Below are 15413 nucleotides of genomic sequence, written 5' to 3'. Positions count from 1 at the left end.
GAGCCGTGATCTCCGCTGGATGTCTGCGATGATCGCGGGGCCCCACGCATCTTCTCCTCAGGTACAGGCCTCGATCTTCTCCCCCCCCCCCCCCGTTCTGCCCGACATCCAGGGGCGGGCAGAACGGGGCGTTTCCATGGCAACCCCCTGTCGTGCGCTGCCATTGGTCAGAACTCAGTTCTGACTAATAGCAGAGGATAGGAGGAGATCGCAGCACTGGATCTTTAGGATGATCGGGGCTGTCACTGACAACTCCGATCATCCCTATTTTCCGGGTGGTAGGGTCACCAGAGACCCGATCAGCCCGGAATTGGAGAAAATTGCATGTCTGAATTGACATGTGATTTTCTACGATCGCCGACATGGGGGTGTCTCAGGACCCCCTTCGGCGATGTGCCGGGATGCCTGCTCAATGATTTCAGCAGGCATCCTGATCCGGTCCCCAACCGGCTAGCGGTGGGGACCGGAATTCCCACGGGCGTATTCATTGACCCTCAGTCCTTAAGGACTTTAAAACGGGGGCGTATGGATACGCCCGCCGTCCTTAACAGGTTAAAGGGGTACTCTGGTGGAAAACATTTTTTTTAAATCAACTGGTGCCAGAAAGTTAAACAGATTTGTAAATTACTTATATTTAAAAAACCTTAATCTTTCCAGAACTTATGAAATGCTGTATACTACAGAGGAAGTTCTTTTCTTTTTGAATTTATTTTCTGTCTTATCACAGTGCCCTCTGCTGACACCTCTGTCCATGTCAGGAACTGTCAAATTCCCATAGCAAACCTATCCTGCTCTGGACAGTTCCTGACATGGACAGAGGTGTCAGCAGAGAGCACTGTGGTCAGACAGAAAAGAAAGTAGTGTTGTTTTTATCTGAAATAAAAAAACAGATTAATCAATCTGGGGCAATGACTGTTTCCGACATTCACCAAACACCTGCTGCTGTATTTCTTGCCTCCTTAGACCATTTAAATTGGCACTAGATAGGTGATTTCCAGACCTTGGGTATCTGAAGCCCCCAACTAATGTAAAATAAATCTTGTATTAAATTATTATTATTAAGATGCATTGGGGAACTGAGAACCCTAAGTGCCTTTCAGTTCACCTGGATGCAAAAGACTGACAGGGTTAGCAAGGGCCTCTTTAAAAATGTGAAAAAAAAATGAGCAGGTGCAAATCTGTTGAGACTGAAATACAAAAGCAAACAAGGATAGAGCAGAACCCTGTGAATGTGCAAACAAATAGGATTTAAATTCTCAGTGCACATTTTGTCTGAGCCCACCTGCCACAACATGGTAAGGTAACTTGGGGGTCCAATCTATACAATTCTCCTATAAAAAATAAATAAATAAATATCTTTTGGGCCTAAGCCTACAAGTTTAACTTAGTCTACATTCACATGGCCGCCTTGCTCTGACCCATTCATGGTCTGTTTAGCGTCAAACAAAGGGGAACGGAATCTAAGGGGTTACTGGTTTTCACTGGTTTTGGACTTGCAGCAGCAGGTAACCCCCAGGTCGTTCCACCCGATAGCGGCTCAACCCCACTGACAGCTGAGACAGGCGTGGTACACAGGGACAAGGCAAGAGAAAGGTCGGACGTAGCAGAAGGTCAGGGCAGGCAGCAATGGTTCGTAGTCTGGGGCAACGGCAAGGGTCTGGATACACAGGCTTGGGATACACAAAACGCTTTCTCAGGGCACTAGGGCAACAAGATCCGGCAAGGACAGGAAGGGGAAGTGAGTTTTTATAAGGAATGAGAGTGATACAACTGATTGGGCCAGGCACCAATTAGTGGTGCACTGGCCCTTTAAATTTCAGAGAGCCGGCGCGCGCGTGCCCTAGAGAGCGGGGCCGCGCGCGCCGGGACATGACAGCCGGGGAACGGGACAGGTGAGACGATTGGGATGCGACCCCCGGGCTGGCGCGTCCCGCTACGCGGATCGCGAGCGCTCCGGGGAGGAGCAGGGACCCGGAGCGCTCGGTGTAACATAGGGTCTCTGAGAAAACATAATTGACTTCATATCATTTGATACAACATATTGTAGGGATACAGAGACAAAAACGGTTTACATTTTTATTGTAAGCAGGAACCAACATTGTGATATTAAGCAATGAAATAATAGTTTTCTGCTTCATTCTAGATTATCTTGCTTTTTCTGTGCCAGTTGTGTGCTCAGCTATTACAATACATGGAGAGTCATATGATAGATTTAAAAAAAAATGCGTACAGTATTTTTATACTAACAATCTTAATCTATCAAGTCATTTAACATTTCTATTGCCGAACTGGTTCTCCAGTAGTATTCAATTGTAAGCAAATCTTAAGGGTATGTTCACACACAGAGAAAAATACAACCATATTTAATTAACGGATACATTTTCATTCGTAATAAGGAATAATAAGAAAAGAAGACAGCATTTTTTTCTTTGTATAAATTTAGACTGTGTTGTGGGCTGGGCTCTACGCTAGTCAAATGTTTCAAATGAGACTTGTACATACTGTATTCCCTCCTCTGCCTGCCTTCTTCTACCAGTTATATACAGTACTATTTCACATAATAGTATTTTTTGCAGATTTCTGAACAAAAGAGCCCATAGACAGGGTAAGATGGAGTTTATGTCTGGTGTGCTTTTAACCCCTTAAGGACTCAGCCCATTTGGGCCATAAGGGCCTTATTTTTACATTTTCGTTTTTTCCTCCTCGCCTTCAAAAAATCATAACTCTTTTATATTTTCATCCACAGACTAGTATGAGGGCTTGTTTTTTGCGTGACCAGTTGTCCGTTGTAATGCCATTACTCACTTTACCATAAAATGTATGGCACAATCAAAAAATTTCTATTTGTGTGGGGAAATTAAAAAGAAACCTGCAATTTTGCAAATTTTGGAAGGTTTTGTTTTCACGCCGTACAATTTACGGTAAAAAAGACATGTGTTCTTTATTCTTTGGGTCATTACAATTAAAATGATACCCATGATAACATACTTTTCTACAACTTTTATGCTTAAAAAAATCGCAAACTTTTTAACCAAATTAGTACGTTTAAAATCCCCCTATTTTGAAGACCTACAACTTTTTCATTTTTCCGTATAAAGCGGCGGTATGAGGGCTAATTTTTTGCGCAGTGATCTGTACTTTTTATTGATATCATATTTTCTTATATAAAACTTTTATTACATTTTTTATACATTTTTTGGAAATGAAATGTTATAAAAAAGCAGTTATTTTGGACTTTTTTTTTTACGTTTACGCCGTTCACCATACGGTATCATTAACATTTTATTTTTATAGTTAGGATATTTACGCACGTGGCAATACCAAATATGTATTTGGGGGGTTCACTTTTTTTTTACTTTTATTTTTACACTTTAATAGACCACATTACATTTTAATAGTGCATAGGGCATAGCACTGATCAGTATTATCGGTCATCTTCTGCTCTGGTCTGCTCGATCACAGACCAGAGCAGAAGACCCGTGGAAGGCAGCGGAGGCAGCTGAGGGGACCTCTGTCTGCTGTTCTGGATGATCGGATCGCCGCGGCAGCACTGCGGGCGATCCAATCATCCATTTTAGTGACCGCGATGCTGCAGATGCCGTGATCTGTATTGATCCGATCGCGGATGTCCGCCATTACCGGCGGGTCCCTGGGTGCTATAAGCAGCAGGGACCTGCCACGCATGACCCGAGCATCGCTCTGATGCTCGCAGTTATGCATAAGATGTAAATGTACGTTCTGGTGCGTTAAGTACCAGCTCACCAGGACGTACATTTACGTCCGGCGTCGTTAAGGGGTTAAAGGTTAATGGAACACCATAACTTCATTGTAAAGTAATTTGTGAAATTAGGCAAGAGGCTATGTGTAAAATAGGAAGCAGCTCCATAAATATATAAACTCTTTACACACCTCATCAAAAAATCTCATCTACAAAGATCTTGTTTCTCCTTCTCCATTATCACATTCAATTGGAACTAACAATGTGCTTCCTAGCCTGTGTAACCTGCACCTAGCCTGCTCCAATCAGAGTGCTGCACTGTCCCTGTCCATGAACTGATCCCTGCCATCTCCTGTTGTACATCTCCCTTTGATGTGCTTTGACCCATGCTGTGCGGGCTTCTTAAGGGGCCAATGTGAGCACATTAATGCTGCCCCCCATTTATCATTGCTCAGCACTACCTAAGTAAAGGGGCAGTTCCATATTAAAAAATGATTCCTTATCCACAGGATAGAGGATAACAAGTTTATCTTTAGGGTCTGACAGCTGGATCTCCCAAGATCCTAAGAATAAGGACAAAATTGTCCTAGGAATAAATTGTACTAGCCAAGTGTGCACATCCAGCACTCAATTCATTCTCTATATGACAGTTGAACATCGCCAAGTTCAAAGAATGACATTGCAAAGTTCAGGCTGATTCATCTACTCTACTGTACCATACTGCCTCTCCAGTATATGACTGAAGGCTATTGTCCAAAAACTTGAGCTGCTTGTCTCAACGATTCTGCCTTTTATGAGTTACCCTACTTTGCTGTCAGCCTCTGACCTACAGTACACCTATATACAAACCTGTCTTTTTGCTTGATCATCTAATGCCTCACACAGATGTCATCTGCTATGCCATGCCAGCAACTTCCCACACCAGTGCCATTCTTGAGGTAGCCACCCGGTAGCCCCTTGCAACTAAGTCTAGATTCCACTACCTGGAAAATCATAAAGGGTAAAAACCAAGGGGCTACTTAGACTCCACTCTTGAGTTTGACCCAAAGTCAAACTGGTTGGGTAGAAACCATTCTAAGGACACATGTGTGGTATACCAAATGTATCCACAGAGCCCTATTGGCCTGACAAGTGCTTAAAATTGTGCCCTGCTGGTATCTACCAGACTGGTATAAATATATCAAGATACAATGATTTGCCACAAAGAAAAGTGTAGTCTGTCCTGTATATGTTTTACTGCAATTGTTACCTATTGGCAATGTATGGAACTGCATGGTATTCAGTTTAATATGTAGTGTCAGAAGGATGTATATACAGTCATGGCCGCAAAAGTTTGCACCCCTGAATTTTTCTAGAAAATGAAGTATTTCTCACAGAAAAGGATTTCAGTAACACATGTTTTGCTATACACATGTTTATTCCCTTTGTGTGAATTTGATCTAAACCAAAAAAGGAGGAAAAAAAGCTAATTAGACATAATGTCACACCAAACTCCAAAAATGGTCTGGTCAAAATTATTGGCACCCTTAACTTAATATTTGGTTGCACACCCTTTGGAAAAAATAACTGAAATCAGTGACTTTCTTACATCTCTCATCTTCTTACATCTCTCAGCCAGAAAGTTGGACCACTCTTGCTTTGCAAACTGCTCCAGGTCTCTCTTATTGGAAGGGCGCATTTTCCCAACAGCAATTTCTGACACTGGGCTGTACAGTGTGACTCAAAATCCATTGGTAATCCTCAGATTGCATGATGCCTTAAACACATGCAAGGCACCCAGTGCCAGAAGCAGCAACACAACCCCAAAACATCATTGAACCTTCACCATATTTCACTGTAGGCACTGTGTTCTTTTCTTTGTAGGCCTCATTCCATTTTCGGTAAACAGCAGAATGATATGCTTTACCAAAAAGCTCTATCTTGGTCTCATCTGTCCACAAGACATTTTCCCAGAAGGATTTTGGCTTACTCAAGTTCATTTTGGCAAAATATAGTCTTGATTTTGTATTTCTCTGTGTCAGCAGTGGGATCCTACTGGGTCTCCTGCCATAGCGTTTAATTTCATTTAAATGTCGACGGATAGTTTGCGCTGACACTGATGCTCCCTGAGCCTGCAGGACAGCTTGAGTGCTTGAGTATCTTTGGAACTTGTTTGGGGCTGCTTATCCACCATCCTGACTATCCTGCATTGACACCTTTAATACATTTTTCTCTTCTGTCCACGCCCAGGGAGATTAGCTACAGTGCCATGGGTTGCAAACTTCTTTATCATGTTGCGCACTGTGGACAAAGGCAAATCTAGATCTATGGAGATGGACTTGTAACCTTGAGATTGTTGAAATTTTTCCACAATTGTGGTTCTCAAGTTATCTTCTCCTCTTTTTGTTGTCCATGCTTAGTGTGGCACACACAGACACACAATGCAAAGGCTAAGTGAACTTCTCTCCTTTTTATCTGCGTTCAGGTGTGATTTTTATATTGCCCACACCCATTACTTGCCCCACGAGAGTTTAAAGGAGCATCAAATGCTTGAAACAATCTTATTTTTCCACAATTTTGAAAGGGTGCCAATCATTTTGTCCAGACCAGAATAAGTCCAATTTGCTTTTGTTTCCTCCCTTTTTTGGTTTAGTTCCAATATACACAAAGGGAATAAACATGTGTATAGCAAAATATGTGTTACTGCAATCCCTTACTGTGAGAAATACTTAATTCTCTTAAAAAATTTCAGGGGTGCCAACATTTACAGCCATGACTGTATCTGTTCACATCATACCAGAGCAAACCTTTTTATGACTTATGACTCGGGATATTTTCTGTAAACAGTTAAACATACATTTAGGCTTACTACTTCATCAGAATCATATTGACACATTATCATAGCACATATGTATGTCATCAGATGCAAATAAAAAATCATAAAGAAAAGATAGAAAACTATGTATTATCATTACTTAACACAATAGTATAACTGTTAGTAAAATCACAGGTGACACCAAGAAGATTGTGACGTTCATAGACCCAGTATGAGTAGGACAGATATATAAAAAGAAGAAAGCTGCGGGCCACTACCCAAGCAATGTCTAGGGAAAATCACTGATCACAATACAAAGTCAGTTATCTTGTGAGCTGTGAAGCAGAAATTGAATGAAGAACAGTTGCAGAGCTGTTGTGTATGTTCTAAGTACTGAGCTCTTCAGTTTGATAATACATAAAAAAGATACCGTTTGTAAATTGGTGGATCACCAAAAGTGAAAACACAGTGCAAAGCTTAAAATGGAGACCCGCAGATTATGGTTTAGTAACAAACTGAACACTTTGATCATAATCTTGGTGGGAGTTCTCAATTACAGCATGCTTTGCTCCATGAAATCTGTTCTCTCACTTAAACAATTTTTTTTTACTAAGAAACCAAATGTAAAGAGGTATTCTGGGATTTAAAATAGTTTTATATGTTGCTGAGAGGGAGGATTTTTACAACATAAAAAATAAAAGATACTTATCCACCCTGGTCCCCCGCGTTCCCTAATTGTAGCTGCTTCTAAAAAGATGTGTCCAATCAGTAATTGGCTGAGCAGACAAGTCTTGTTCCAATGCATTGTTTCGGAAGCAGCTACAAGCTGTGAACAATGAAAAGTGATTATTATCAGTCCAGGAGCTGCAAGGGGACCAGGGTAGGTAAGTTTTTGGCAGCCCCCTGCAACATATAAAAATGTAAATCTTGGAATGTTCTTTTAAGAACTCCTAAAAACAGAGTAATCTAGATAAATATCTGGATTGTTGAATTCTGCTTAGTCTATTAGCTATACCTATTTAGCTACAGATAAGGGCACAATAGGACTGGTCAGATATGTATTTAACCAGTACTTTTTAAACTGGACACGTAAATGTAATATTAACCAAAAAAAAAAGAAATAAGACTATGACTAAATGGGAAACTGTTCCTTTAACTGAAAATCAATAAGCAATAAAGGTATAAATAAAATTATTTAATAATTAACCGGATTACTAGTCATTAAAGGGGTATTCCGGGCAAATTTTTTTAATCCCCTATCCAAAGGATATGGTATAATGTCCGATTGCGGGGGGCCCGCTGCTGAGACCCCCGCTATCTCCTTGTAGCACCCGCATTCTATGCGGGTGCTGAATCTGCAGTCTCGGAAACCTCCGGTTGCTGCAGGGAGATCGCGGGGGGCCTCAGCAGTGGGCCCCCCGCAATCAGACATCTTATACCATATCCTTTGGATTGGGGATAAAATGTTTTTGCCCGGAATACCCCTTTAAAGTAGTGATCCTATGTGGATTGTTACTTTTCATTCAAAATAAATGTAATTATACATTTTTTTAAACTTAGATGCAGCAGGAGAGCGACTACAAATGCATGACTATTTTTCATCAATGGACAGAATTCACCTGAATTTATCTTCCCTTAACCCTGTAGGAGTAATTTATTATGGATATATATATATATATATATATATATATATATATATATATATATATACACCTTAGCAAACAAGAATTGCTGGATAATATACATTGTGACTACAAGACAAAAGTCCAACCCAACCCATATGCCATGATTAAGGGCTCTATAGCCCGAAACGCGTAGGCTACTTGTTCTGTGTATCGTACTTTTACTGATGCCACAATAAAGAAGAATTGTATCTGCCTTCTTGGTGCTGGACGTTTTTCTATTTTTGCTACTTGCTCACGGAAGGGAACGCCACTCACCAGTCCGAGCACGAGAGCCAGAGGCGAGGGTCGGAGCTGATACCACACAATTCCAACCCAACCCATAGGGTGACAACAGAAGGGAGCCAGAGAAGTAGAGAGAGACCATAACTAACTTGTAGATCAATATTTGCATCCTATGAAGATATCATCATCTACACAAAGAACTCCTGTGCGAACTCTATTCACTAAATGAAGCCTGGGATAACCTGACGTTAGCACAGAACTGTGAGAATCTATGGAGCATGCAAGTCTTCCACTGTTCACATCCGAGCTGAAACTGAGAAGTTGACACAAACTCCCAAGTGACCACAATAGCATAAGCAATGATAGCACTTTTACTGACAATATCTGACATTGCAGGTTGTTAAAGACCCAGAGGAGTAAACGTTTAAAGGATTTAATGACAGATATGCATAAACCTCATGACAGACGACATAAACTAAACAAGGATTTGTAAACTTGTCAACAAACCCTAGGAACCTATTACTTAAAATATAAATGGACACATTAACTTTGATGGACTTACAAGACATTACTGAGCTGCAATATGATACCTAAAGGACAACTGTAAAAAACATTAACTAAGCTTACAATTTGGCCGAATCGTGAGCAACTGGGAATGGACACCACAAATTATTCCTTAGGCTGTAAAGTTTCCGAGCTAAGAAACATTCCTAGTACTTTTAATATAAATACCTAAACATAGCTGATTCTTCGATTAGAGTATACAGTGTATTGCTTAGGACTCTGTTAGTTCTTATTGTATGGTAAGGACATAACTATTCCCAAGAATGATCCAGTAGGATTCATATAATACTGGGTTTTAGCTTGTTTTAGGCTGTGCATTCTATAATCATTACTAAAAATGTTTTACTTGCTATTTCAAACTTTCCAAGGAACACATGAAGTACTTGAATTTACAGTCACTGGGCAAGTAGTAAGACGTATCAATAATCTAGCAGTACAGTGATCCCTCAACTTACAATGGCCTCAACATACAATAGTTTCAACATACAATGGTCTTTTCTGGACCATTGTAACTTGAAACCAGACTCAACAGGCAATGCTATGGAATCTGCAAAACGTGTCAAGGGCTGGAAGAACCAACCAATCAGAATGGACATTCACTGGTAAAACCCCTGTATTACTGAAGTGCATGCACTGACTGGTGTCTGGTAGCGCCCCCTACAGTACAGGGAGGTATTACATGTTCTGTACTCTTTGGGCCAGGATTAGCTGCTCCTTTGGACATCAGGTGAGGGCGGCTTCATTTTACTTTTTTTTTAGGACATCGCGTGTTCTCTACAGGACCCTGAAGAAGCTTCTTTCCTTCGGCTGTCCGGGCATGCTGGTAGTTGTAGTTTTGCAACAGCTGGAGGCACCCTCATTGGGAAACACTGAAATAGACAGTGATTTACAGCTCCCAGCAGATCTTTATTACTTTTATATGTAAGGAATTGCTTTATCTATATTAGTTATCTACTTATTTATCTTTAATCCTCACCTTTGTCCTATTTTTGGATGACATTTTAGTAGCTTCAGAACCAATTACCAGGTTTCCATAGAGTTCTGGTCTCAACATACAATGGTTTCAACATACAATGGTCGTATTGGAACCTATTAATATTGTAACCTGAGGGATTTCTGTATTGTGGTTCCATCCCATTACGCACAATGCTCTAAATAGTCTTGTATTATCTTTAAATGCAACACAGAAGGTTTGCATAAAGTGAGCAATTGCCAAAATTTCTGTGTGTATGATACTTTCATAACATAATTCATATGGAAGACATTCTTGATGTTTACATTTAAGAATGTAGGATTTATTTATGATAAATATGTTTTGTAGCATTGTAATGCTCCACACAATGGAAATTGTACTATAGTCCCAAGAATAACGGAGGGGAGTGGGTGCTAATTTATTTTAATATTTCAGCCACAGTAATCATATGGTTCTTTAAAGATATCAATTTTTCTTTGAAACAACAAGGTACAATCTTGTGTAACTCATATGGTAATACAACTTCTATTACAAGAGCTAAGAACTACAATGAAATATGATAATGGAGGCAGCAGTTCCTCTGGACAATTAATAATGCACTTTCTCTCTCATGCAGAAATGTTTCCTAACACTATTGCAAGGAGGCCTGAGGCACTTTGTACAGTGCAAAACTGCATTGTCAGCACAATATTAAAAAGAGAAATATTAATGCTAGGGTGTTTTATTGATCATGTGCTATTAGCAGAATGAATACTACTGTACCTGCATTGCCCAGGAAAACTTTAAGCAGTATATGAATTTACCACTGACATTATATTCATTATACCTGTATTATATACCAATTTATCTTGACAATAACCTATTTGAAACAAATAAATCCCATACAGCTTGTTCTTCTACAGAAATAGTATTAATGTATAAAATACAGTCTGGATACTTAAAGGGGTATTCCAGGAAAAAACTTTTTTTTACATATCAACTGGCTCCAGAAAGTTAAACAGATTTGTAAATTACTACTATTAAAAAATCTTAATCCTTTCAGTACTTATGAGCTTCTGAAGTTAAGGTTGTTCTTTTCTGTCTAAGTGCTCTATGATGACACCTGTCTCGGGACCTGCCCAGTTTAGAAGAGGTTTGCTATGGGGATTTGCTTCTAAACTGGTTCCCGAGACACGTGTCATCAGAGAGCACTTAGACAGAAAAGAACAACCTGAACTTCAGAAGCTCATAAGTACTGAAAGGATTAAGATTTTTTAATAGAAGTAATTTACTAATCTGTTTAACTTTCTGGAGCGAGTTTATATATATATATATATATATATATATATATATATATATATATATATATATATATATATAAAGTTTTTTTTTTCCTGGATAACCCCTTCAAATATCTACAAAAATCATGATTTTACTATGTAAAATAAGCCAATTATTGCAAACCCACTTCATTAAATGCTAAATAAGCTACCAATTCACAGATATTTCTGTCATTGTAACCTATAATAAATGATGTAATATACCATTATAAAAAAAAAAATCATACTATTGGGTATAGAGCTGTATGACCTTTGACAATCAATTTTAATACTAAAAGAATGCATGTTATAAATATTAGATTAAGAGACATGTTCATATTCCTTTCAAAGAAATAATGTCATTTCCAAAAGATCAATATATCAATCAATAAAATCAATATATATAGTTAATGATGTACCAAATCACTCTTCATAATGCATTTAAAACCTTCCTCCACTTTTTATGAGCATCTAGTATACTTCCATTGAGCTCTTCATGCACAGGTAATAAAGCAGGCCAAGTCAGAAAAGTTTCAGCACCATAGACAGCTCCAACGCTGGGAGACCACATAGAAGATACAGAAGCCTTCACAAAACCATGACCAAAATACAGTGATCCCTCAACTTACAATGGCCTCAACATACTATAGTTTCAACATACAATGGTCTTTTCTGGACCATTGTAACTTGAAACCAGACTCAACATACAATGGTCTTTTCTGGACCATTGTAACTTGAAACCAGACTCAACATACAATGCTATGGAATCTGCAAAATGTGTCAATGGCTGGAAAAACTGACCAATCAGAATGGACATTCACTGGTAAAACCCCTGTATTACTGAAGTGCATGCACTGACTGGTGTCTGGTAGCACCCCCTACAGTACAGGGAGGTATTACATGTTCTGTACTATTTACCTGTGCCAGAGTTAGCTGATCCTTTGGACATCAGGTAAGGGCAGCTCCATTTTACTTTTTTTTTTAGGACATTACGTGTACTGTACAGGACCCTGAAGAAGCTTCTTTCCTTTACATAGAGCAGTGTTTCCCAAAGAGGGTGCCTCCAGCTGTTGCAAAACTACAACTCCCAGCATGCCCGGACAGCCGAAGGCTGTCCGGGCATGCTGGGAGTTATAGTTTTGCAACAGCTGGAGGCATCCTCGTTGGGAAACACTGAAATAGACAGTGATTTACAGCTCCCAGCAGATCTTCATTACTTTTATATGTAAGGATTTGCTTTATCTATATTAGTTATCTACTTATTTATCTTTAATCCTTACTTTGTCCTATTTGTGGATGACATTTTGGTGGCTTCAGAACCAATTACCAGGTTTCCATAGAGTTATGGTCTCAACATACAATGGTTTCAACTAGAGATGAGCGAACTTACAGTAAATTTGATTCGTCACGAACTTCTCGGCTCGGCAGTTGATGACTTTTCCTGCATAAATTAGTTCAGCTTTCAGGGGTTCCGGTGGGCTGGAAAAGGTGGATACAGTCCTAGGAGACTCTTTCCTAGGAATGTATCCATCTTTTCCAGCCCACCAGAGCACCTGAAGGCTGAACTAATTTACGCAGGATAAGTCATCAACTGCCGAGCCAAGAAATTCGTGACGAATCGAATTTACTGTAAGTTCGCTCATCTCTAGTTTCAACATACAATGGTCGTCCTGGAACCTATTACTATTGTAACTTGAGGGATCACTGTACTTAAATGTAAATTCTATAATCTATGTATTTTTCATTATCATAACAAACTCAATTCCCAATATGAAGATAATGGAAGGACCATAAAGTCCCTCATAGCATCCCTGCAATATACACCAAACTTTTGGCAACACAAACACAGATCGTGAGTCAGCTAAAAAATGAAGACATTATGAGAAGTAGGAGCTTACCATGTTGACTTCAGACACCATGTCAATGCTGGCAATGTCTATATTCATTCCCACAGCTACTGGAGAACCTAGAAAGCAAAAAAATAAATAAAATAAAAACAACAGAAAACAATAGGGTATTTTTTTTTTTCATAATTTTTTTTTCATAATTTTTCTCAACAGCACATAGTCATCACAAAGATAGTATTTAACAAACAAAACTGTTTCTATTTATAAATACACTGAATACAATGTTACATGTATTACTGCTTTATCATTACCTCCAAAGTCTGGTCTTAGACGGATGTCATAGCCTTTTAGCAGTTTGTCCACTGTTTCCTTCACAAAAGACATGTTACCTGGATCATTGACACTGTGGGGACATAAAGTGGAGGTCACAAGGGAGCAAAGTTTTAAGGGCAACAAGGACTTTTTACATGATGTTTAGGTTATGTTAATCATTTGTTCACTAGATTTTATATCAGTCATTTCAAGATCAGTAGGTTTATTGCAACTGCAAACAGCAAAGGAGGATGCACCATAGGTTAAGTATTGGGCATAAGAAAAACCATCAAAAACATTCCTTCTTGCATCCAGTAGGCAAACTTACCTTTGGGCACAGCAGACAACTGCAACCAGAACTGGAGCAGAGATAAACCCAAAGAGACGTCCTCCAAGAGAGCTCCACATGCCTCCACTCGTTCTGTGCACCATGAGAGACAGCCACTGGGGGCAGATCCACCACCTGCACCAAGCTTCTGGGTCTACAGGATGAAATCTGGAACTTACATCCAGAGTCGCTCTAGAGACACAGGCAATCCTCAACCAGTAGCATTAGGCACCGATCATGGGCTCTTCTTGGTGCCATCAGTGGAATATTGTCAGTGTGTGGGGGTGGAGATAGTTCTGCCAAGAGGAGGGCAACTGGGGTCTGAATGTGGACAAGGGAGGATGAGTACTAAAAGAAAACAGTTAACACTAAAATGGTGTTTTCCTCATAGTACAAGGACTCCAGGCTGAGATCTTCCTTTCATCTGCTTTACTATGACTGGATGATGGTATCTAAGGGAACCACACCAGTGAGAATGCTGGTGACGATGTGCTGGAATATGGCATGTGTCTCCTGCATTTTCTCAGGCGCTGCTGACATGGTGGTGAAGAAGAAGAAGAAGGAGGGTAGAGCTGCCAGCTAGAGGGACAATGATTCTGAGTGCTGAAAAGGGCACCATGTGTGGTCAAAGTGTCACCAGGCTGCACACTTGTCACCCAGCTTCAGATTGCCCTTAACCATATGGATCCACATTGCTGCTGGCGAGCCCCTCAACCTTCCATAGATACAAGTCATAGTCATGTGAAGCCAGAACCCATTCAGCACTGCAGCATTGCTCCTGTGATAGTGTCCGCAGCTGAAGCCAGATATAGCTCTGGTATTTCCTTCTCTCAGCAGAGGCTGGAGACAACACGTGTGTGAGTGACGGGAGGAGATCGTGGGATTCCCTCCCCCAACACCACAACCTGGGAATCTGGATGGATTAGACCAAAAGCATGACTACTAGACTGTAGGAGGAAAGCCTCTTCAGCGCATTCTGCATGGTTATTCTTCCCTCTCAGCTCCGGCAAGTGCAGGGTTAACATTCGGAATCCTGCCTGATGGTGACAGCAGTTGTTTAGGAGGGAGCTCTCATCTCTCTGTCATTGTTAACTCTCTCATTTCCTGAACACTGGGTACAGTTGGCAGCAGCAACACAATTTATTCCCTATGTGGTGATGAATCCTCAGCAGATCTGTGCCATTTACTGCTCATGTAATGATGCTAAGAGGCCATCTGCTCTCCTAGGAGAGCTCCGGACTTACAGTTAGCTTGGCATTTTCCCATACATTTGGCAATTTAACTCTTTGTGATTCTGTAGTTTGTTAATTGTGCTTGCAGGTCGGTTTACCTGCAGTCCTGGCATACTCGTCTCTGTACCATGTAAACTGTAGTGCTGCCATTGTTACACAGCATTGTCATCATTGCACATTTAATATAGATAGATTTCTGCATCTGAATTATGTCCCTTCATGGGGACCTATGTTGCTGTTAGTTCAGGTTATTGTAGAAATATAAATGATTAAAACCACATATATATATATATATATATATATATATATATATATATATATTTTTTAGGATACAGATATCCTATGCATGATTACATTTACTTACTGTGGGTTTACTAACCACATCTGCTTAAGCTTTGTCCCAAGTATCTTCTACTCTTTAAGTAAAATAATATTTGGCT

At 40.0% G+C, this 15413-nt stretch overlaps 1 protein-coding gene across 1 annotated transcript in view; it reads right to left on the bottom strand.

Moving 5' to 3' along the window:
- The window catches only part of GABRB3 (gamma-aminobutyric acid type A receptor subunit beta3), a 216110-nt gene extending 200988 nt beyond the window's left edge, over nt 1-15122 (bottom strand). The window contains exons 1-3 of the mRNA XM_056555900.1: nt 13742-15122; nt 13413-13504; nt 13153-13220 (exon numbers count right to left, since the gene is read on the bottom strand). Coding sequence (XP_056411875.1) covers nt 13153-13220; nt 13413-13504; nt 13742-13845 — 264 coding nt within the window. The 5' untranslated portion in view covers nt 13846-15122. The remainder of the gene's footprint in view (nt 1-13152; nt 13221-13412; nt 13505-13741) is intronic.
- Nucleotides 15123-15413: the final 291 nt, after the last annotated feature.

This window comes from Hyla sarda, chromosome 2 (assembly GCF_029499605.1).
Source record: "Hyla sarda isolate aHylSar1 chromosome 2, aHylSar1.hap1, whole genome shotgun sequence".
NCBI classification, from domain to species: Eukaryota; Metazoa; Chordata; class Amphibia; order Anura; family Hylidae; genus Hyla; species Hyla sarda.
The sequence above is the reverse complement of the archived record's forward strand: the minus strand, read 5'-3'. Positions and strand labels throughout refer to the sequence as shown.